The following is a 23,957-nucleotide window of genomic DNA, read 5'->3' on the forward strand; positions in this document are numbered from 1 at the left end:
ACCCCTGTGTATATGGGATGTCCAGCAGCACATCCCAGTCCCGCTGACAATCACCCACCAGGATGCCAATGCTGGTGGTACAACGCAACCTCAAAGGCTGAATGGGAAACAAATGAAGCAGAAGGGAAGAGGATGTAAAAATGCTGGAGGAGCTTTGGCTAAAGGTCACAAGGCAAACAAGAAGGGCTCTTCTGCTTTGAGGTTTGCAGAGGTCAACCTGAGAGTAAATCTTTGAAGACTGAACCCAGGAGATGACTCATAAATAGATAACTGAATAGACAAACGTAAAGATCAGAGAATGTGTGTGGGTAAGATATTAAACACTGGTGATATTGTTGAGTAAGCTGAAGAGTAGAAGCACCCAGCAAATCAAGATCTGCTCTTCAATCTACTGCCAGAGAGCTCCGTGACCAACAGAGCAAAGAGCAGCTGGGGCAGGGGGGAACATGTGCCTGATTCCCGGGAGGAAGAGAGCAGAAGCCATGTTTCAGAGGACAATTCATCTCTATGGAGCCATGGGAGTTGAAGTCATCTCTCATAGCTGTTCCACAAAGCCACAGGGTAGCTCCATCACAGAAGAGTATCTATTTCAAAAGGTTCTGATTGATTCCTAAATAAACTCACTACAAATAAGGGAGAGCAAGTCGGAAACAGAGCAGTGGTCTGTCTTCCCTGTCCCATGGGTGAGCATAGGTGTGCAGAGCAGACCAGGAGCCCAGAATCATCTCTGGAGCCACTGGAGTTTGGCCACAGCTTAAGTGAGTCCACACCAGCCAGGCTCCAGCACAGGGTGCTGCTCCACGGGAATGGTTGTGGGAAAGGGGAGCTGCTGCATTGCCAGGAGCTCTAAAAACAAGATTTGGATGCCATTGGAAATCCCATCTCAAGCATCCTTAGCTCACTGCAGAGATGTGTACCTACAGCAGAGGCGATCTCTGATAGCCTGCAGCTCTTCCATCCAGCACACAAGGTGAGAATAAGGAGTAACAGACAGATGTTGACAAGCAACACATTCACACCAGAAAACAGGCGTCTGTGGCAGGCAGTGAGGACAATTAACCATCCAAGAAGATTACAAAGCACGTGTGTGTTCAGCTGAACTGCCTGCTGGGCTGTCATGTTCAAGGGCTGCTGCTGCGATTTAGAAGAGCTCTTCGCTTTCTGAGCCTGCATCTTCTCTGCTGTGAGCTAGAGCATCCCACATCAGCAGTGGCTTTTAAACATTTTGTCTGACAGATGGGGAAGCCAGGAGGGATCCTTCTTTTTCAAAAGGTCTTCAGGGGCAACACAAGTGCCCGTCCTGAACCTAGGATTTGGAGCAATCAGAAGTCTTGGTGTAAAGGCTAAGGGAAGATGAAGCACTGTGGACGAGCACCATGTCTACACGGTCTTCCCTTTCTCTGCAGGGTTCAACGCAATAGAAGTGGGGAACCATGAAGAAGACAACCACAGCAATTCCCTGGATCTCCCAAGATCTCCAGGACATCAGCCTGTTCTGGCTGAGGTGCTGTAGTGAAAGCAGTGTCCCATCTGCAGAGCACCATCCCGGACACCTCCACAGCTCACACAGCTCTGAATGGGGATAAGTAACCAGCTTTCTCCTTCAAACTCTGGGGAAAAAAGAGCCTTATTGTGAAAGTCGATGCTGAGGACAGGCTCTGGGAGTGGGAACCACCAGCGGTTCATTCAACAACCAAGACAGCACGCACCAGAAGAGTGCAAACCGTCAGGTGGGCATGGCAGAAAGAAGCAGGAGGGGATGGTCGATTTGGGACAGCGTCCTCAGTCCAAAAGCATTAGCACCAACCAGAAGAACTATCACCAAATGAGAAAAAGAGGAGGAAATGCTGCCGGTGGCCTCTCACAGAAGCAGAGATGGGAACCTGATTACAGCCGAGCAAAGCAGCGGGAGATGCACTGGCTGGCTCCCCGCCAGCCGGCATTCCCCCAGTACCTCCGGCTCTCAGCGCAGGATGCCGTCCTGGTACCCAAAAGCCTTCTCCGGGAGTCCCTCCTGGGTGGCAGAACAACACAGCACTTAGCAGCGGACCCCCGCTGCCCACCCTCAGGGAGCTGTTGCCCACCGAGCCCGGCAGCCGCCGGTGGCATGCTGAGCATGGGACCGCTGCACAGAGCAGGGATTATGCACCTTGCTTGGGGCTTTCCTTTTGAACGGGCTCTACAGATGTTTAATTAAAGCAATCTGACATTTCCTTTCTAATTAGGGTTAGGGTAAATAGCTAAATGCTCTGGTATGGAAAGGAGGAATAGAGGTTTCAAAGAAGATTATATGCTGCAAAGAATTGCGTGCCAGTGCGGCTCGTGGATGCCTGGCCCCATAATGCTGCATTCACTGCACGCAGGGGACTGCCAGCAAGGCCAGGGGACCTGAGGCAGGGCAACGCAATGGCTGCGGAGCGGCTTTGCAGGGGACGCAGCTGCAAAAGTACACACAATTCTGCAAACCATTGCAGCAAAACTGCCAAAAATGGCGTTTTATCTTCCCCGGCTCACACTCATTGCGCAAACTGTGTGTTTTAAAATGCTGCTTTGGCAGTTATGTGATTTAAATGCACTTCAAAACGTCAAGCGCTGGTGAGAGCCAGGCAGACCTTCACTTCCCTGGTTTCACTCTCCCCATCCCTACTATTAGAAAGCACTTGAAGAAATCCCCTCCGTCTCCAGGCATCAGGAGGCTCTGTGGCCATCGATTTCGGATTGGGATGGGACAAAGGCAACAAAAGAATAAACAGCAGCAAATATTTGGGGGACAAATTCATGGCGCACGGTCTTGCCAGTCTGAACAGCCAGTACAGCTTGAAAACAGCAGAGCCAACACGTCCCAGCTGTCAACACATCTCAGGAAAATATTCCCAGATAGGCTCCCAGCCTGGGGAAGAGCTGGGTTTCACTACAGGTGGAACAAAAGCTCCTGAACTCTTGCTAACCTTCACAACTTGTTAATAGACAGAAGAGGGTTTTGAGCTTAATTTGTCAAACCAGAAGCAGAAACGGTGATGCCTGAGCTCCCAGTCCAGCCCTGGTCGCAAACCATTAACACAGTGATGAGACGGGAAGGAAATCTTTGATGGGAATTGCCAGCAACAAATTAATAGAAGCCATTATCTGCTCTCAGATATTATGATAACAGGTAAAGTGCTTACATCTGGCAGAGACCCTGGGTCCAAAGACCAATTTAACTTGCTTTACAGTTAGCACATTGTTTCTCTAGGGCCTTTTATTAATGTCCTGCAACCTCAGTGTCCAGAGAGGAACAAAACTGACTGACAGAAGCTCTGGCAAAATATTTTCCAGCCTAGCAGAACAAGCTTAGACAAATGCTTGCATGGGAACTTGGAGAAGAGAAACACTTACTTGGTATAAAATGCCACAAACTTCAGTTCATCTAAATCTCCCTGAATGACAACATCATCGAATCCTTCCCCATGGCCTGGAAGGCAGAGAAGAAGTGGATTCAGCGACAATTCCCCTGGATCCAGCTCTCACCCCTAAGACAGAGTGTTTCAACCCAGAGCTACAGAAGAGCATCCTGCAGTCACCAAGAGACCAGCACCAGAAGATGAGGGTACCAAAAAGCACCCCTTCTTGTTTAGAGAAGTGCAAGTTCAGGGAGGCTGTCTCTGTTCATGCTGGGCCATCCCTCTTCGTGACCACAGCCATCCCTCTGTCCCTGCACCCCACGGCCATGAGCAGACGGGTTCCAGAGGAGATACCAAAACCCTCAGGAGCCAGGAAGGGAAGCAGACCCAAGGCAGAGGTTGGCGTGGAGGGTCCACAGCAAGGGACGTGGCTGTGGCTTCTCTATCCCAGGACACCTCCACCAGCACAAACTCTACAAGCAAGCAGCCTTGGGGAGCCCCTTACCCGCATATCGGATGCTCTTCCCAAACATAGCAGTCCACAAATACGGGACTGTGCTGATCTCCATGCCGTGGGCCAGCATGTTCAGCGCAGCTATACGGCCTGGAAGAGAGAAGCAGCAGAATAAGCGAGGAAGCTCCACGCCGGGACAAGCGTGGTCTGCCCTCGGGTCACAGCACAGCATCGACATCTCTAATCCCAGAGTACAGGAAAACCAAGACTTTCTGCTTAGGCTAAAAAAAAACCCACCATAGAGCACCAAGCACCAACAAGGAAACACATCGCATCAGCTGAGGCTGGGCTCGCACTCCTCCCTGGTGGGAGGGCAGCCGATCACACCAGGGTCTCCAGGCTTGCTGGTGTGAAGGGGAGAATGGTCTCAGCTCTGCAGCATGCTCCTGGGCCAGCCCGGTGGCATAGGCAGCCCAGCTGGGGATGTGAGCCCGAGCTAACATTATTAGGATGTGAGCTTCTAAGTGTCCCAGGGCAAGGAGAAGATTGCGCTCCTGCAGTGACTGCAGACACCAGGCAGCACGGCGTATGGGAAAGCCCAACCCTGGGCACCTCTGTGTTTGTAAGGAGGCATTGTTAGGCAATGCACATCAAGAAGGCTGACAAACGAAGGCATATTGGACAGGATAAAATATACATGCTTCAAAACGTTTAATACAACTACCCAGTTTCCCTGCTGGCAGTTGTCTCATTCTCTCGCTAGAGGGCTTGAAAATTTCCCAGGAATCTGGAAAAGGCTCTTCTCCATAAGCAATTTGCTGTTGCAAAGCAAAGGGACAGAAAAGCACCTACCATGCATATGGGCCATCTGCCAGTGAGGGACGTTCACCTTCTTATTATTCCTCAAAGCCAGTGGGAACGTGACAGCATCACCGGCTGCGAAGACTCCGGGGATGTTGGTTTGCATCATCTGTAGGGGGGAAGCAGAAGTGTGCATCGGTGGGGTTTGCACCCTACATGAACAAACAGGGAACTGCTCTAGAGCTGCCATGGTCCCCAGGAACACATGGACAACCTCTGCTCGGCTGTGGGACTCCCAGGTGGGATTTGATTTAGCATTCTTCACTTTCAGAGCAGACCATGCAGGCAGGGACCTACAGCATCCCTCTGCCAGTGGGTTACGTGGTAAAGAGAGACATAGACTGGTGTCCTTGAGCCCCTCTTAGAAGACTGGGGTCTGTTGGTGTTTGCAAACAGACCCTGGCTTATTGCATGTATGAGCAATAAGTGCAGGGGTGGGTGGCAATGAACAGCCCCCCCCGCGACACGCTCCTCGCTCACAGCACACAGCACCTATCAGCACCAACACTGCTCCCATCAGGGTCACTGGTGGTGAGGAGGAAAGATGAGATCCTCTGAGATCCTTGAAAAGATGGATATTTCACCATTTCTTTGCCCCAAAATATCCACACCATTCCGGGACAGCTCAGAGCCGGACCCAAGCCACAGCATCCAGGGCTGGGATTTGCAAACCCCTCACTTGCAGAGGGGTCCCAGGCACTCCGACGTGATGCTCCCAGCACCTCAGCTGATGAAACACCCCTGCCACAGCAGTTTGGAGCCTCGGGGAAGCTCATCTCGGAGGACAGCAGACTCAGCTCCTCCTGCTCTCCCCCCTGGCAGGGACTGCCCCCCAGGCTCACCTTGTTGACCACGATGAAGCCTTTGGAGTCGATGTTGATGCCACTCTGCTTGAGAAAGCCCGTCGCTGGCACTGCACCTGTGGGAGAAGGCAAGGGCTGCTGGTGCGGTAGCCGGGCATCCCTGCAGCCCTGGGGGGGCTGACCCTGAGGCCAGCAGATCCCCCCCTGCCCAGACAACCCATCTGCCCCAAGGGAACGGCAGCAGGCTGCTCCGGGAGCAGGGAGCAGAGCCAGGCACCCTACAGAGCCCCCCACGACATCAGCCTCTGCACCCCCAGAGTCCCTATGACTCTCCAAGCCGTCAGCGCACCGCTGTCATCTGCCCACCACCTTTTTCTAATGCTTGAAGATAATTTTCAATCCACTTCTCTTTTAAATATATTATTTTCAAAACATCTATAAAAGGGAGCCCTCAGGTTTCCAGAGAGGGCGCCTCTGCCCCTCCCACAATCTTCAGCTTTCATTTTCCTGTTTTGATCTTTTTTTTTCCTCTAGCCTTCACAAATCAGAGTAGTCAATAAAACAACAAAAGCAGAATTAAACTAATTCTCTGATTCTTCCAGTCTGCAACATTTTGAAAAGTTACAGAGTGAAACAAGGATTTTTCCTTGTGTAAAGGAACACTTTTTCTCCAAGTGTAAAAGAGAAAAATAACTTCTGTGGCAGCAGCAGCAATTAAAAAAAAAAAAAAAAAACAGAAAAAAAATTCAGTTTGGGGAGGCTTTAAAAAAAAAACCAAAAACAACTTGAGAGGATGAAATTGGTTTGAATGGGGTTTTTTTTTCTGGAAAAACTGAAACCATTACTATTTTCCAAATATATTTTCAGTTGCATTTTGGGGTGGAGGCTCTAGAAAGGCCTTTTTCAGCTTTGCTATGCAGTCCTATGTGTGGCAGCTGAGCGGGGCTGGCACATCACTGCCAGGAACCCCAGCTACCCATCGCTGCCACGTCCCCTCCAACTTCTCCGCTGAGCAAAGCACTGCCAGCCTGCCGGGCTCTGCACCCACAGCAACAGCTCCTTACCAACACCGACGACACACACATCGGCGCGCAGGACCTTCCCGCTCTTCAGCACAACCTCCTTCAGCTGCATGAGACACAGGAGGACATCACAGTTATTTTAGGGACAAAAAAAACCCCAAACCTGTAGCAGCAGCAAGCCAAGGGGGCAGCTCGCTTCATTTTTGACATGCACGTTGACTGTAATTCCTTACAACAGCAGCAGGAGGAGGGTGAGAGCAATGAAACCCCACGCACCGTGCTGGAGCACGTTTGGCTCCTGGGGCCTAAATCCAGGAATATAAATTTCAGGGGCTAGGAAAGATTAGAGGGCAAAACCCCCACGACGAAGGGAACGGCAGGGAGCCCCTGCCCGCACCCTACCTTGCCCTCCTGCTCCCGCAGCTCCGACACCTCTGTCTGCATGTAGAACTTCACCCTGTTGCTCTCGAACATCTGGAGGGGGGGACATGGGACAGAGCAGGGGACATCAGGACCCCAAACCCCCCCTGGTCCTGGTGTCCCTGTGTCCCCCGCACTGCCCTGCCCACCCTCCGGGCTCCCCTCGACCCGTGCTGCAAAGGGGGTCGGCCACCACCTCTGTCCCCAACCCACGTCCAGAAGAAGGTGCTCTACAGAGAGGGAAGATGCAGCCCTTTCTTTCTTTCTAGAGACTGCTACCATCACAGCTTAATCAATAAACGTCAAATAACAAATTAATTAGTGCAATGAGCGAAACAAGCAGAACCCGCTCTGTCATCAAAACCACCCCCTGGATGGGAAAGCGAGGTCACCTTCATCACAGCGCGGCCAACCCTCTCCCCAAAGAACTTCTTGAAGGGGACTTCCTCCAGCTCTACCAGGGACACCGAGTGGGCTCTCTCCGCCAGGTAGGCGGCCACCTCCATCCCTGCAGAACAGAAGCAGGTCTGAGCGGCCACAGGAACCCCTCGGCACTGCCCTGCGTCCCCGGCGCCGGCCGCAGCGGAGGAGCAGCCTTGCCTGCTCCTGGCTGGGGAGGTTGGAGATGCTCTGCTGGGAGGTCTCTGGCGTATCAGAGGGTACCTGGCGGCTACAAGGGGCCACACCATTTCAGGTGAGATTTATGGCAATTTGTTCTTAGATGCAGGTTTCAAAGACCAAAGAGAGGAACCGGCCATGCTGGAGTCCCAGAGAGCCCTGGGAAGCCGCAGCCCTCGGAGCAATGGACCTCAGATGAGCAAACCTTCCTCTTACGGCTGGGACTGTCTCAGCAGAGGTAATGAGCTGCGGGCTGAAAACAGCCCTTGTGACTAGCTGGTTTCTCAGATCAGAACAGAATTTTGGTGCTGACAATTGCATGGGAACCTTCACCAAGACAATTTCTATCTAAGGGGGTGGTTTTTTGGATCTTTTCGATGACCTGCAGTTTGCAATTGGCCCCACACACCACATGCTTTTCTGTAGATGGGATCAATTGAACCATTAAAACAGGATTTTTATTTTAAAAAAGAAGAAAAACAAATACGGAACATTTTATAATAAATTCCCTGACTAATAACCATTTATGCTTAAGGCTTGCAGGACCCACAATAATTTTGTTAGAACCATATCAAGCAAAAAGAAGAACCATCAAAGAAATGATAAGATTTTTCCTGCCTATTTTAAAAATTCACCACCCTGCTAAAAAGTAAAAGAGAAATAAACCCACAGGCTTTCACCTACCAACAATACCCCCTGCAACTGAACCCAAATCTAGACACACCAGATCTGAAACCACCTGAGCACCAGTACTTGACTTGCTATATGCTTTTCAGACTGGGACAGCAATATCTGTGTCCAAGCAAGCTGGACAACCCAGTCTCTTCAGTAAAATCTATTTCTTCAGCAAGGAGATGTCCTTACCACCCACCTGGAGCTGGAGGTTGGACTACCTCAAGGTCCAGTTTTGGGAGGGGGTGGGTTACCTCTAACTGGACAGTAACAAACTGGGCGAGGGACTGGGACCATCTGCAGGAAGATGTGGACATCTGAGACGTGGACACCCGCAGAGCAACCGCTCACCCAGGAAGGATGCTCCCACAATAACCACATTCTTGCTTGTGGCCAGCTTCACGACACGGTTGGCATCTTCGGGTGTCCGGATGTTGAAAACGTTTTCCACCTCCTTGCCTTTGCAGCTAAGAGCTTTGGGCCTGAAAAACACATATTGAGGACGATACAGGTGCTTTTCTTGACGCCGTGGTGGCAATCGGGACTGCCGACCCCTTTTCCAGGGCTTCAGCCAGCATCTCAGCCTTTCCTCTTTTTCACCTTTCTCTGGGCTGGAGACATAACACAGAAGGACCCAAATGCTGGTGAACAATGCCCAGAGCACCACGGTGAATGCCAGCACAGCAGGGGCTGCTCGGCAGCTGCCCCCAGCCCCATCCATGGACCGGTGTACCCGCGGGGCTGGGGTGAGCTCCCTTCTGGGGTGATGCAGCAGAGCACAGGACGGGTACTGCTTTGCAAGCTTGTGCGTAACTGCTGGCACGTTGTAAATTTTCAGAAGCTTAATGGGACACGGAAAACTCAGTCCTCCGGCAGATGCTTTGGAGCCAGATATTGAAAGTTGCATAAGCCTCTGCAGATGTAGGTTCCACTATCTGTTCCTAGGGGCACGCTGCTGATGCTGTAGCAGTTTAATTGTGTCCTCCCCATGCACTTACTGGAGCCTATATATTTTTAAATATCTGGCCCCTGCATATCCGACTCACATCTGGAAATGGGACAGACAATCCTAAATAATTTATGTACCTTAAAAACATTTACCCAGTGTACCTAGAGCTTGTGCATAAGGATTTTGAAATTATTGCCAAAGGCTTAATCCTCTTTTGAACCTAATTATGTGGCTGGTGCGGACGGCATTTTGGCTGCAGCACTGCACACCCCAGCACCAGCCGTTAGCACCTGGTGGGGCTGCTGCTGTTATCAGTAGCATGCAGGGTTGCAACGGGAGTCCCTGCTCTGGCTGTTCTACAGCGTCCCTGCCCTGGATGATCAGTTTTGCAGGGGCTGCATTTCTTCTACTTCATTTTGTGCCCTGGCATTAGGAGTACAAGGGAAGGGAGCTAGGATGCTTCATTTTCATCTTAAAGTGCCAATTTTGACAAATCCCCTATTGAAAACAAACCGACCCACTACTTCCAGGGTGCTAGGGATGATGCTGGTCTCGGACAATGCTCTGCGCCCCAGCAGCAGCTGTGTGGAGCAGGACAGGCACATCGCTACTGCCTTTCCCTATGGCTGGACCAGGTTTCATGAAAACCTCCCTCCTGGGAGCAAGCCTCACAAAGGGGTCTCTTAGGCTGGGGCAACAGCAACACCTAATGAAGGCTGCAACAGAGAAGCATTAAGCTTTCAATGTCAAGAAAGATGTTAGAGGTTGTCAGGAAATGAAAGATGGAAATTCAGATGGATGAATTATCTGATTGTCAGGGTTGAGTATTACTGATGGGTGAAAAGAAGAGCAATGTGGCAAAAATGACCTCTAAAAAAAAAATTCAGGATACTTCCATTTTGGAGGCTTTCATTAAAGAAAATACGTTCAAGGTCCCGGGCATTAATTTTAATATTACAAGATGATGAACTTGGTGGGAATTTCCTGAGTCTCTCCCAGGGAACAGCACAGTGTTAGGTTGCTGCTGGCAAATTCCTCCACCTTTTCAAATCTCAGTTTTCCATCAATTTCTTTAACATCAAACAACCCATGCACCCCGACTGCTTCAGTGGGTACTTTTTGTTAACACCCTTTTGACCTTGACACTGACCAGGAAGCACCCCAGGTAGCAAATCCCGCAGCTGTCCCACCAGCCCCCATGTCTGGTGGTTACCTGCTTTCTGGGTGACTCTTGGGTGACACAGAGGCTTTTCAGCTTTGGCTGAGCAGACATATCCAGCACAGCATTACAGACATATATATGATACAGATATACATGATATAGATACATATGATATAGATATCGATATATAGATACAGATATATACAGATGTATCTAATAGGCGTTCCTTGACTTTCCTGCAAACACTCTTGCAAACAAATTCAGTGTCCAAACTCAACTGCCATATTTGACCCCTTATCCCCAGGCACAAGCTCCTCACGTTCTCAGATAAAAGAGTTTCTCCTGATCTTTAAAATGTTTGTTCATAGCTTACGTGTTTCCAGTCGCTATCAGCAGCTTGTTGTATTCCATCTTAAATCCATCCTTGAACACGGCTGTCTTGTTCTTGATATCCACAGCCGCAACCTGAAATCATTCCTAAATAATGTTAAGGGACAAAATCCCAGCTGTTCACTGAGCTCCCAGCCCAACCAACTTGTCTGTTAGGTTTTAGTCCCCTGTGTTCCTGTCCACAGCTTAGCCAACCCAGACCTTAAATATTCCCAGCTGCCTTTTCACAAATCCTTGAAGATCTCCCAGTATAAATAAAATAAGCCATCACTGTCTGCACTGCTTGCTGATTATCCTAATCAGAGGCCAAGTGGTCACCCCAGATCCACGTGAGGATGCTCAAAAAGGGCAGGTAAGAAATGATGTTCACCACGGAGTTTGCCCAGGGTGTCCTTCCTGCCATGGGACAAATTTCATTAACTGTGGTTTTGAACAACCACAGGCAGCCTGTGCTCTGGGGCATAAAACAGGGGGGGCTGGGGGAGACCCAACATATCTGCAACGGCATCCAGTGAGCCAAGAGCAGAGACAGCTGCCACATTTCCTAAACACAGCCTTTGCATACCAGCACTTGCAGAAGACAGCCTGCAGGTACACACAGGACTCTCCTTACCTGCATTTCGGTCAGGACTTCGATGTCGTAGGAGCGGAAGAACTCCTTGGGGCGCAGGGCGATCTGCTCCGGGTGGGAATCCATCGACTGCAAAAAAAGCCATTTTTCTGTCAGCCGCTGTGGGTTGTACAGACGAGTGGAGAAATGCCTGTTACCAACACGAGTCCGTGGTAGTCTGAAGCCAGTCCTTATGGCATGGGTTAAGAGTTGCTCTACAGGGGCTGGAATCAAAGCCTGTCCAAGTAAAAGTCATCACAAGACGCCGGGCTGGGCTCTGGTTCCTTCTCTGCCTGCTCGGCACGGGGGTGGCACTGACTGGCTAAGGCAGGACCGCAGCAAGTGCTTCTGAGCATCTGCAAAGCAGCTCTAACTGCAGCTCCTCATAACACACACAAGTTCATAGGAGCAAAAGAAAAGCCCCATTATTTGGAAAACAACCAGTTGCCAGTGGAAATGGAAGCTAAAAGAGCAGTAAGAACAATCAGCATTAACACAGCAAGGGCAATGCTTTCAAAAGCACCCAGGTTATGCAGCACAAGTTCCCTCAAAAGCTGAAGCAGGGGCATGTGCCCCGTATCTGCTCATCTTTAGCTGCAAGATAAAGCTTCTTGCTCTTCCCACCTTCCCTGGTCACTTGGGTGAGACCTACATCATCTTCACACACAGGGCTGAGCTCACATTTTGAGCTCGAGTTCTTCTGTCCTTCTAACTCTGTGGACGCAAGCTCACACATAGGCTGAGGACAAGCTGAGCACCAAGTGACCTGCGTGCAGGCTGCTCCACGCTCCAGTGCATCCCTCCCTGCCTGCAGCGTAGTGGGGATGGGCATGGCCACACACACATGCCACAGTCAAGCCCTGCAACACATCACACAGCCCTGAGCAGCGGCGTCACCTACCCGTGCCACGCAGGCATGGCATTTGGGCTTGACCCAAGAGGGACAGGGGATGCAGGAATCAAGAGCTTCAACATTTGGCCCCAGGGATGGATGGGCAAGGTCCTTCTCCCTGGAAGTGGCTCGGTCAGGGGCTGGGATGAGCCCTGCGGGACACTCCCTTACCATGACATCAGATAACGCTGTGCTCAGAAGAGACCCATATCTTAAGACTCGAGGCAGGTGCAGGGTCATACAGGTTTTATTGCAAATTCTTTAAACACCCAATGTTTACAGAGGAACGTCTGACCCCACGGCTCGGGAGCGGTGGCCCTCACACCGGTGCGCAGGGAGGGCAACGCAGAGCAGCGCACAACCTTAACTGGTTTTGGTGCTCAGTGCTCTGGCCATGCTAACGGGGACATTGCAGCACACCAGGGAGCAGGTCATGGTCCAAAGGGGACAAAGAGGAACAGTCCAGCAGGACCTCAGGACAGATTGATAACAGCCATTCAGCAAGGCAGATGAAGGGCAATATTGCAGTTTCAGGAGGCAAGAAGTCTGCTGCTTACAGCTTTGCATGCTCCTACTCTAATGACTGTTCCCAGGGTTAGTCCCACTCACAATACAATTAAGAAAAATCTCCTTTTTTTCTAGCCTGTTCCCCAAAATTCTGCCTTCTCTTCCATGGGCTTTGTGCCCCTTGCAAAAGCAACTACAGCCAGAGGTGTTTAGTGGAGAGTTTAACAAGCCATGCATAACATCTCTGGCATGTAAGGTGTTCTTACTATTTAACAGTGAGTGGAAAAGGCAGTCTAAGACTCACACAGCGGGATAAGTGTTTCAGAGCACTGGCTGGCTGGGACAGGGACTGCAAGCTTCTCCGAGCTCCCCAGCACAACCTCTGTGACTCTCGGATGCAGGTTTCAGCCAGCTGCTCCTCACCCCAAGCAGGTCTTGTCCAAGCGCAGAAATGGCTTGAATGCTCTCAAAAAGCCACATGCATATTTGCCTTCCTTTGAAAATCACTTTGCCTTGGGGCTGGAAGCAGAGTTAGATGCTGTGATTGTAAAGTACCCATCCCCACAGACAAGCATCCCTGACGTAAAGGGGAATACATATGCAACCTGTTCTTAAATGATCAAATGCTGCTGTCCAACCTGATTTGCTGTCTGATATCAAGTAAAGCTCAGGAATCAGTAATAAAAAATGTGATTAGAAGATCATCCTGTTTCTACAAATTGGAATAGAAAATGGGATGTGTGCCAGAAAAAGTGATCTTTGCACTGCAATCAAGTTACCAAGTTGTGATGATGACCAATAATCATCATAACTATGGCATGATGGCATGGAGAATCACTGGGCAGTAAAAACCATGCACTAATAAAAAACCTGGTAGACAATGCAATTTTTTCACATGCCCCATTTCATTGCCCTAAAGACTTTGATCCAGAAACATAATAAGAAGATCCATCCACGTACAAGCTGGCCAAGACAGCTATTGCTAGACCTATGAAGAATGCCCTTATTTCTGTGCTGGAGTACTCTTAGTTCAGAGTTTGAACGACTCCTCTTTTGTGTTTCATATTTCAGTAACCAACAGAAAAGAAAATTCAAGGGAAAAGACACAGGACGAAAAAGGAAGAAACATGCTGCTGCAATGAATAACAGTAGGGAAAGGGCCTAGGGCAAATTTTAAAACTGGGGAGGAATGTGACATACCCAAAGTGATACAAACCTTACTGAGCTTTGGTCTGTCGTAGGGCAAGTGTCTGTCCATCGTGCACATCACAATCCTGTCCGAGAAACCCTCCTGGCGCAAGGTCTCTGCACAGACCAGTCCAGCTGCCCCTAAGGGAGAAGGAAGACTGGCAGCAGCTGTGCGTATGGGGCATTTGAAGGTTTGAACCCTTTGTTCCTAAACCCCACCAGGGCTGACTCCAAAATGACCATCTCCACTAGCCCTGGCCTTACTTCACGGCCCTTCCCAAGTCAAACAACTTGCACAGGAAGCCGGTCGGGGCGGATGCACCAGGCAGGAGGGGGACCCTGTCTGTGGAGCATGACATTAATCTTCTGCAGGACTTGTCTGTTCCTAAAACCCACAAAGAGCACACCTGAAGAGTGCTGCCGACTCCTACACACCTCTCACAAGCTCAGGACCACGGGCAGACACTCAGACCCTCGTGCTCCCCTTAGTTGGGGAAGGGTCTTGCAGCTTCCCCTCTGCACACTCAGCTCCTGGTGAATTTACAGCCGAACACGGAGGGCAGAGAGTCCTCCCTTCTTCACAGCTGAAGTGTCCATCGCATGCTTCACTGCAGAGGATTTTGCATGCGATTTCTTTGAGGTTTTTTTTTGTTTGCTTGTTTTTAAACACAGAAAAAAGATTAAATCAAACAAAAAACTGCCTTGGGGCGTGCTGTCCCCCTACAGCCAGGCAGCCTTATGGGCATATCCCTTCTTCCCTGGCCACACCGGTGAGACTTGAGAGCTCAAGTGAGAAGTTGTGAGTCTCTTCTCAAGCAAGAAAGCCTCGCTCAATGATGAGTGTTGCAAGGGCCACAGTTTCTGTAATACCAGTGAAAGAAGATGGACCTGGACAGTATCATGGTTTGATCTGTCAACAAAACGCTCCTGTTGATGGAGGTGGGGGACGGTGGAAGAAGAGACACGTGGGTGGACATCCCATGCACGCTGCCTGGAGCATGCTGAGCCGGGACTGACGCTGCACTGACGCCAGGATGACCTTCCCATGAGAAGGGGCTGTGGTCGCTTGCCCTCCGCTCTGCTGGGCATGGCTGGATTTTGGTCCTCAATGCAGGGCTGGATGGGTAGTTTCTTCCCAACACTTCTTCCTCGCAACCCCAGCTTTGACATCTCCTTTCCCGTCCACCAGAACAGACCTTGGTCTTTAATAGACCTGGAAATTTAGCTGGTCAAGTCTGAGAAAGTTCCTTCAGCAATGGATAACATTGCCTGTGGAGTGACCCTGCTGAGGATTTTGATGACTGTCCAGCCCTGCCACACACCAGGGCAGCCCAGCTGACCTCGGGGAGCAGCAGTGTCACACCCTGGCTTTCAGTCAACAAACAGCAGGGGCACAAGGAGGGGAAAAATGTTACCCAGCAGCAAGGGAAAAGCCAGCCAGGCTGGTTTTCCCCTCTGCTCAGGCTGCGAGCTGCAACTTAGATGGCAGGAGCAGGAGATCACAGTGTGCTCCCCATTTCCACAGCTTGGATCTGGTGACCTGGGGGCTGTAATCAAGTAAGAACAAGCCATGTGCCAGGAGCAACCGTTCCCTCCCAGCCCCAGGTCCAACACCAGACAGTTTGTGTCCTCTTCCCACCCTCCATTTCACCACGACATGGTCCAGCCCAGCATCCAACCCATTCCAGAAACAGGCAAATTCGGTAGATGGGATTCACTGCATGAGGCTTTCTGCAAAAATTGCATTACACAAATGGAGCAGGGACAAGAGATAAGAAAAGACAGCTTGGCAGTTTCGCTATTTCATGCAGGGATTTGATATTTTCTGGGAAGATGGAAGAATTAATCTTCAGAGAAGCACCTTGAGGTGAGAGCTTTGGAGCTCCAGGCAGCTGCAATGGGATGAGACTGAGATGTGCAGGCTTCAAGAGTGTATTCACATCACAGGAACACCTGAGAGGACTTTACTCTTATCAGTTGTGGAACTCAGGGGTTACTGATATATCTAGGGAGGGTGGAGAGGGAAGAGCATTCAGTGCACCCACTACAAAGGACTGTGACAGGGAACTACAGAAGGCACAGACCAGAGGCACGGGGCACCTTTGGACTATTAGTGTGCAGGACAAAAAGACTGAAGACCCTCTGGTCTGACACTTTGCACAGGGAGGGACGCAGGAGGGGTGACAGAAGGTGGCAGGAGGGGTGACAGAAGGTGCACGGCACACAGACACCCTGCTCTCTGCACACCCGCCATGGAGGGGACACACACGACGGTCCCAGCACATGCCACACGATACCTGCACCAATGATCAGCACGTTGGTACTGCTCAGGTTATAGTTGCTCAAGGAGATGCACTTTGCCATCATCTTTGTCCTCCTCTGTGTCTGAAGAGCCTATGCCACCAACAACAAGAAGAAAAGTCGTTATCTTTTCTCAGCTTTAACCTGGGTAGCCAGGCAGGAATGGGGACAACTACACTATTGTCATAAAACAGCTTAGATAGAAACAGAACAACTGCACCCTTGTACCCAACGAGGACTCCCAACCCATGCACTACCCCCTTACAAGGTACAAAAGAAAAATAAATCCATTGTCTTCTGCAAATTCATCCAGGTATGCACAGCGGGGAAAAAAAATAGAAAAAGCAGCCCAGGTGTGTCATTGTGCAATTCTGCAACCAACAGGCAAGACGGAAATGCAGAAGTCCTGTCAGGAACTTTATCCTGCACCTAAGCAGAGCTTGTATACCTCTGATATCCAAAGAAGCTGACAGACTTCTCCAACCTACCAGAGCACACCCGAGGACCTATGCCACTGTAGCCCTGCTGCAGAGACCCCCTGTTGCTGGCCATCGGAGGCCAAAATCTGCTTCTGGTAGAGGGAACAGGCTCAACCCTCCTCATCACATCCCACCCAAATCAGCTAGAGTAGAAGTGCTGCCATTCAGGTGACCTCTCTAGATCTAACCCAAGTGCTGTAAGGGTCCGGCTGGTTCTGAGCCACTGGATTCACACATCCATACATGCAAATGTGCATCAGAAGGTGGCTTTTCATGGAAAGAAAGATGGCAGTGGCCCGAACAGGCTTAATTCTGCATCCTATCTGGGAGGATGAGAGCCCTCCCTGCCCACACACCAGGTTCCTCTCCAGCAAAAGGAGCTGACGTCTGGGCTCAAGAGGGAGCAGAGATGACCTCTGTCATCGCCGTGCCACATTCAGACCCAGCAGACAAGACCAAAAGGCTGGTGGAAGAGGCCTGTTTCCATGGGCCAACTAAACTGAAAGTTGCTATGAGCTTAAGGAAACACAGGACAAGTTCAGGACAAACACCTAATAAGACCTCCTGAATCCACGGACACGCCAGCTCAGGTGTCCGGCAGCTGCAGGGAGGCTGGGGGAGCACAGGCAGGATGGGAGGGGGACACAACACCTCTGCCCTGCTCCACTCGTGCCTCCGTACAAACTTCGGGCTGTTGCTTGAGACAGGACCAGGTTAAGCGGACCTTTGCTTTACCCATGTTGGATGCTCAGGCATCCTTCTGTTCAGGCACTGTTTCCCCTGCCAGAGAACCCAAAGAAAAGCATTTCCTCCCCACCCTACCCCGAGCAAAAAGCAAAAGCATGAGCCTTGATTTTGGGATGCCAGTAGCCCCTCACCTGCTTGCTTGCTCGGATGTACACCTTATCCTTCTCGATCTTCACCTGAGGGTGACAGAACAGCAGTGATTTGCAGGACAGCGAGTGCCTCTGGCGTGAAGAGGGTAATTACTCCCTCTGTGCAACAGTTAATGAACAGAGCAGTGATCTCACCAGGTCTCCTGAGAGAGCGCCTCAGGCCATGGCAGGGTCACACCAGCTTGAAACTATGAGATGTTTCATGTCTCCTATCAACCATGCACTAATGGTCAGTGTAAAACCCAACTTCTATCTCAGGCTTACAGCTGGTTTCTCGGTCCCACCCCACTCCTGCTTCAAGAGACCACCCAGACTGTGCACCTCTGCCCTCAGGTTCCCAGGAGGTGTCTGATGCCCGTGGGTGGATGCAAGGGGAGCTGCAGGGAGGAAGGAGAGCTGGATAAGGTGCTGCTCTCCACTGGCCACCCCAGCACATGCTTGGAAAAAGTTTGCTCCATGCCTTCAAAGAGCATGCTGCTCCCAATGCAAACAGCCATTCTGCAGATGACACCAAGCTGAGTGGTGCAGTTGATACTCTAGAGGGAAGGGATTCCATCCAAAGGGACCTGGACAGTCTGCAGAAGTGGACCTATGTGAACCTCATGAAGTTCAACAAGGCCAAGGGCATGGTCCTGCACCTAGGTTGGGGCAATCCCCGGTATCAGTACAGGCTGGGGTTTGAAGGGACTGAGAGCAGCCCTGTGGAGGACTTGGTGGATTAGAAGCTGGACATGAGCTGACAATGTGCCATTGCAGCCCAGAAAGCCAACCGTATCCTGGGCCGCATCAAAAGCAGCATGGCCGGCAGGTCGAGGGAGGGGATTCGGCCCCTCTACTCTGCTCTGGTGAGACCCCACCTGCAGTACTGCATCCAGCTTTGGAGTCCTCGGCAAAAGACAGACATGGTCCCGGTGGAGCGGGTCCAGAGGAGGGCCACAAAAATGATCAGAGGGAGGAGAACCTCTCCTGTGAGGAAAGGCTGAGAGAGTTGGGGTTGTTTAGCTTGGAGAAGAGAAGACTCCGGGGAGACCTTACTGCAGCCTTTCAGTACTTCAAGGGGGCTTATATGAAAGATGGGGACAGACTTTTTAGTAGGGCCTGTAGCGGTAGGACAAGGGGTAATGGTTTTACACTAAAAGAGGGTAGATGTGTACTGGAATTAAGGAAAAAATGTTTTACAATGAGGGTGGTGAGACACTGGGACAGGCTGCCCAGAGAGGTGGTAGATGCCCCATCCCTGGAAGTGTTCAAGGTCAGGTTGGACGGGGCTCTGAGCAACCTGATCTGGTGAAAGATGTCCCTGCCCATGGCAGGGGTGTTGGACTAGGTAATCTTTAAAGGTCCCTTCCAACCCAAACCATCCTGTGATTCTGTGATTTCCTCTGCTGCTGCAAGAATGAAGGTCTCACCTGGAACCTGGGTAAGCTGTCCAAGCCAGGAAAGTCCTCTATGTCGCCTGTGCCAATATTGAAGCAAGCTCCGTGCCAGGGACAGCGGACTCTTCCTTTGGACAAAACTCCTGGAGAAAACATGGCAGAGCAGAGCTGGTGCTGCCCTGCAGCTGCCTCCCATCCCTGCCTGCAGGTCACCGAGATTGACCTGGCCAGGGCAGGGATGGCAGAGGCCAGGTGTCCCTCCTGCTGTCCCGGCGATGGTGGGCTCGGCTTCTTCACAATGTGAACGCCACTGTGGAGCGCAGCTGACCTCCTGAAAGGCTGAAGGTTGCTGCCCAGGGCCTCCTGCAGCTGCCAGGGCTGTGCTGCTCCATGCAGAGCAGCTTCAAAGTTCAGACTCTGCGAGCATGTCCCCGTGACACTCCTTCTTTACCCAGAGGTGTCACCTCTCCTACAGGACACATAACAGCTGTTGTGGTTGGTCAACAGCATCTTGGCTACTTGATGTGGAGTTCTCTTAACTTGCACGTGGGACTGGTCCAGCCGTTTGGGACAGAGGGTGAACGCAGTTACCAACTGGGATCCTGTATGAGGGATCCCATCTAAAATGCCCTCGCTGATAGCACCTTTCCAGCACCTCTGAGCACAGCTCCAGAGCTGTCTGCTCTGTCTGGAATATAATCTCGCTCTCCGGCAGGGCCTGGGACTGCAGTCTCCAGGGTCTTGTAGTCACTTCCACAAGCCCCCACAGCACCCAGAACAAGCAGCACCTCGAGCACAGCGTCACTTATTTAGAGCAAACGTGTTTCAGAACAGATCCTGACACAGCAAGGAGTCTGCACACTGCCAGGAAAGCACAGGGCATGCCCAAAGCCATGAGCTCACTCCTCGCAAATGTTTGCTCAGAGGATGCTACTCCCTAGGACTTCAGCTTTCCCTACCTGAAAGAGCTGGCTCACAATGCCAGGGCAGAGCAAACAGCCACAATTTGGCCATGCCGGACCGGTCCTGATCTTGCGCCTTCGCTTGCCAAGGCACAGCAGTGCCACGTCTCGTCACCCGCCACATGCGGGAACGCAGGGGCAGCCCCTGCATTTACTTCTGCAGCAAATCCTGTATTCCCCAGTGACATCCCTGTGCAAGCGGCCAGTCTCAGGGATGCACCCGCAGGTCTCTGAAAGGCAGGCGAACTCTCACCTCCGTTGGCCATCAGAGCAGCGTGGGGCCCTTCTGCCCTGCTCAGCGAGCTGCTAGCCCCAGGAGAGGGGCTGAGAGCACGGCTGCCTGCACCCAGCCCTGCTGCTGGGCCAGCAATGCCCAGAGGGCACTCAGCGGGATGTTCTGTTGTCTTCGCTAGGATCCCACATCCAGCAAAGTCCCCCCCACCCCCAGTTTGGGTGACGCACTTCTCCAGCACACAGCAGGGCCAGCACTGCCTGCTGCTATTACTGAGACTCTGGGTAGGGACCTGCCTGAAGCCCATGCTGAGAAAATGCCAAGATGCATATTTTTAAGTGCCGAGATGGGATACCACTGTGCCTCATCCCACTTCAATCAATAACACCAGCAACATTTCTTTTTGCTACTGAAAGGATCCCATCAGCCCAAAGAGCTTCCTCCTTCCCCCACAAGCAGGATTTTTGATTTACAGGGAGCTGTGGGTTTGTGGTTTCTTTTAGGACTGAGTGGCCTGAAAAATCATAAGGTGATTTTTTTTTTTTCCTTTAAGACTTTTTTTTTTTTTAACTCCTCAGTGGCTGGAAACTGATAAACAGAACAATATGAAAAGCCCCATAAAACTGGGCTTTGCGAGAGGACAGTGAGTTGCAGCTGTTTCATACCGTGCAAGGGAGGTTCAGCTCCAGCTGAAGAACGAAGCAGAAGCCAAATTTAATGATGCCCGTGCCGTTTTGTTCTTCAAAGTCACCCAAAGAAGCCCCAGCCCTGTGACCAGCAGTGGCAAGCTGGGGTCACCAGCAAACCAGACCTGCAGCAAAGTGCTTCCAGAAGGTTTGTGCCCCCCCAGCTTTCTGCCCATGCCTTCCCCCAACAAGAAGATACCAAGATGATGCTGAGTGTGTGGCATGGCACTGCCCCACGCCTGGCAGCACAGCCGGATAAATACCAGGCTGTCTTTTGCCGACACTTTGATGCCCTTGATTAGTCTCCTAGGATGTGAGGCAGACTGACCTTTGACCAGCGGAGCCCCATAGTGGGGACACTTGTGTCCCACGGCGTGGAACTCGCCACTCTCCTTGATGAGCAGAGCCTTCCCGCAGCCCAGGTCCACTTCCCGCATCCTGGGGAGGAGGAGCATGGAAAACACATGGCAGAGCATCCGACTGGCAGCGGATGCCACCCCCTCACCCTGCACCCCAGCCCTGGTCCCACCAGGCTCCCCTGCTCCTTCAACCTGCTCACCACCGGCTCCAAGTGACTTACAGGTGTGGGTCACTCCTGTCACCGAGCCAGCTTTGGAGGTGGCTCTACTGTTCCCAGCCTGGGGCACATCCAAGCTGAGCCATTGAGTGGCAGCTTCTTCATCCATCACTGTGCCAAGAGATGGCCCAAACCACCTCCCCAGCTGCTCAGAAGTGGCTGGTGGTCTCTGCCCAAGTCCAGCAGGTAGTGGGAGCAAGAAACCAAACTGGTTTTACTGCGACATCACCTCCCTGCCTGGCCCCGGTGGCTCAGCAGGTCCCTGCCAGGCTTGTGTTCACTCACTCAAAGCAAACACATTTCTGAGACTTGAAAACCAGGAGAGGCGATTCTGACCCTTTGCGTACTCCAGCCTTGGGGTCTGCCTGCCTGCACCACAGGGGCTCGTGCTCTGGTCCTGGCCACATCCCAGGGTCAACAACGTGGGTCACCTTTTCCTGATAAAACCCTCAGGACAGCAGACACCTACGTGTGACCTCCTTGTTGTTTCCCTCAGCTGTTTTTGCAGAGAAAAGCTCACGCAGCGACCTGCCCGCCTGCTCTGGGCTGCTGGCCCCAGCTCGGCATCACGGAGGGCCTTTGCCTCCCTGGTGCTGCTGGCACTCAGCCCCACATTTGCACAGGAGCCAACTTAACCCTCAAGCCGTTCCCCACCCCACCCCCCCCCCCCCACCCCCCCCCGCCCCCGAGATTCAAGTGCTCTTTGAAAGACAACAGTTGCTTGTGTCGTACCCTGGACAAAAGCGTGATTAGCGCAGCAGGAATCCTTTATACACAAAGCTTTGCAATTTTTAGGCTCTCTGGGTTACACCTCCCCAGCTGCAGTCACCTGGTCCTTGACCAGCCAAGCCAGGCTAAGGCTCCAGCCACCCCTGTCCTGGCCAAAAACATCTCTTTGCTGATCATGCACCTTGTCTGCCAGTGAGCATCCCCATCTGCTGAATGAATGATTAATGCCATTAGTGCTGGAAAGCAGCATTTTCAGAAATCCTTCTCAACTCCCTTGGCTTGACTGAGAGCTGATCTGCAGCCCTCTGGCTCAGCCGGGCTGTGCTGAGCAGTAAACACCTCTGCACCGGCCGCAGCGTGGGTGCAGTGTCCCCAAATAGCGGGTGCATTTGCCCACAGCAGCTGGCTGCCCAGGTCTCCCCGGGAATGGCATGCCTCCTCACCAGTGCCCAGTGGCACCCAGCCAGCTGTGCCCCATTGCTCTGCTCGCTGCAGGCTGGCTGGGCACAGGTTTTGCAATGCAGCTGCAACATGTGCTTTTATTTGCAAGAGTTTCCAAGCCCTGCACACCACATACAGAACTGGGCTGCATTTAGGCAGTTGCATTATACTAGGCAGTTGCACTACCCACTGAAATACAAGTCTTTCAACCATTCGTCATCTCCAGGAGGCTGCCCATTGCTCCTCTCTGCAGAGTCTGGAGATTGGGATGCAGGAGGGTCCAGGGCTGAGACCCCCATTCCTCCACCTGCCCAGATCTTTGCCAAGGGGATTTCTGTGGCTTTCCAGCCATAGGGGCAGTGCAGGCTGCCCAAGCATCGTTGAGTGAGACTGATGGTCTCCACTGAGCAGATCTTTACTCTCTGCTCCCTCACTGTGTCTCCACCAGAACTTCATCCCAACGTGTCCCGTCCTCACCTCCTTTTCTCTTCTCACCACTCAGGTGCTCCCTTTCCAAACAACAGCCCTGATACCCCCTGTGCAATCCATGGCCCTGTGTGAGGCACTGAACCTCTTGCCAACGCAATTATTAGCAGCTACTTCCCTACAGCAGAGTCTTCCAGCTAACCATGGAGGAAAGTGGAGAGACAATGAGTGAGCCCTCGTTTTGCAGGGAGCTGGGTGTGGAGTGCAGAGCTGCTGTTCCCTGGAAGCTTCCCCTCTTCCAGCCAGAAAGCCTGTCCCCGCATAACCTGATGTTTATCTGGAAATCCTGGTTGTTCCCATTGCACCAAGTGGACCATCTCTACAGCAAGCCTGGCACATTGCATTTGGTGTACCGAATACACCACTGTGCATGCAGCACGCTCCCATGTGCTCAAGAAAGCTACTGGCCATGTGTGATCCCTGAATGCTGTTCATGCACGATAGGTCCCAGGGTGACAGAAGAATGGGTCTCACTTTGCATGCTCACTCCTCTTTGGGTAACAACCCAACTCTATCCCCTCACTTGCACCCAGGCTACAGAGACACTTGTCCCGCTCTCTGCTTCACAGCCATGGAGATGAGACCGGGGCTTAGGACACCCACACTCCTGTAACACCTTCAAACCCACCTTGGGCAAGTCTTCGTGCAGGTGCCTGCTCCACCTGCATCAACTGTCCCACTAGAGTAATGGCAAATGCTCAATTCCCTTGCCACCTCGGGTGAAAACAGCAGCAGAGCTCATCATGCCTGCCCTTGGAAGCTGTTTTGTCCCAGTAAACTGGCAGCCCCACTCTGGAGCGATGCAGCTCTGTTCCCTCCCCATGTAGGACACTTGGAACTTGGAGGTCCTTCCGACAGCACAAG

General features: G+C 51.7%; 1 protein-coding gene across 7 annotated transcripts in view; it reads right to left on the minus strand.

Annotated features, from left to right (window-relative positions):
• The window catches only part of AIFM3 (apoptosis inducing factor mitochondria associated 3), a 49,915-nt gene that overhangs the window by 3,786 nt on the left and 22,172 nt on the right, over positions 1 to 23,957 (minus strand). For all 7 annotated transcript variants that reach the window (XM_030025757.1, XM_030025758.1, XM_030025756.1 and 4 more), the window contains exons 4-18: positions 21,189 to 21,298; positions 19,014 to 19,123; positions 17,587 to 17,631; positions 16,226 to 16,322; positions 13,957 to 14,069; positions 11,345 to 11,431; positions 10,715 to 10,806; positions 8,582 to 8,712; positions 7,333 to 7,448; positions 6,923 to 6,994; positions 6,563 to 6,626; positions 5,538 to 5,614; positions 4,687 to 4,804; positions 3,886 to 3,984; positions 3,376 to 3,451 (exon numbers count right to left, since the gene is read on the minus strand). In XM_030025757.1, the coding sequence (XP_029881617.1) occupies positions 3,376 to 3,451; positions 3,886 to 3,984; positions 4,687 to 4,804; positions 5,538 to 5,614; positions 6,563 to 6,626; positions 6,923 to 6,994; positions 7,333 to 7,448; positions 8,582 to 8,712; positions 10,715 to 10,806; positions 11,345 to 11,431; positions 13,957 to 14,069; positions 16,226 to 16,322; positions 17,587 to 17,631; positions 19,014 to 19,123; positions 21,189 to 21,298 (1,407 nt within the window). The remainder of the gene's footprint in view (positions 1 to 3,375; positions 3,452 to 3,885; positions 3,985 to 4,686; positions 4,805 to 5,537; positions 5,615 to 6,562; positions 6,627 to 6,922; positions 6,995 to 7,332; positions 7,449 to 8,581; positions 8,713 to 10,714; positions 10,807 to 11,344; positions 11,432 to 13,956; positions 14,070 to 16,225; positions 16,323 to 17,586; positions 17,632 to 19,013; positions 19,124 to 21,188; positions 21,299 to 23,957) is intronic.

Source organism: Aquila chrysaetos, chromosome 9, assembly GCF_900496995.4.
Source record: "Aquila chrysaetos chrysaetos chromosome 9, bAquChr1.4, whole genome shotgun sequence".
Classification (NCBI taxonomy): domain Eukaryota; kingdom Metazoa; phylum Chordata; class Aves; order Accipitriformes; family Accipitridae; genus Aquila; species Aquila chrysaetos.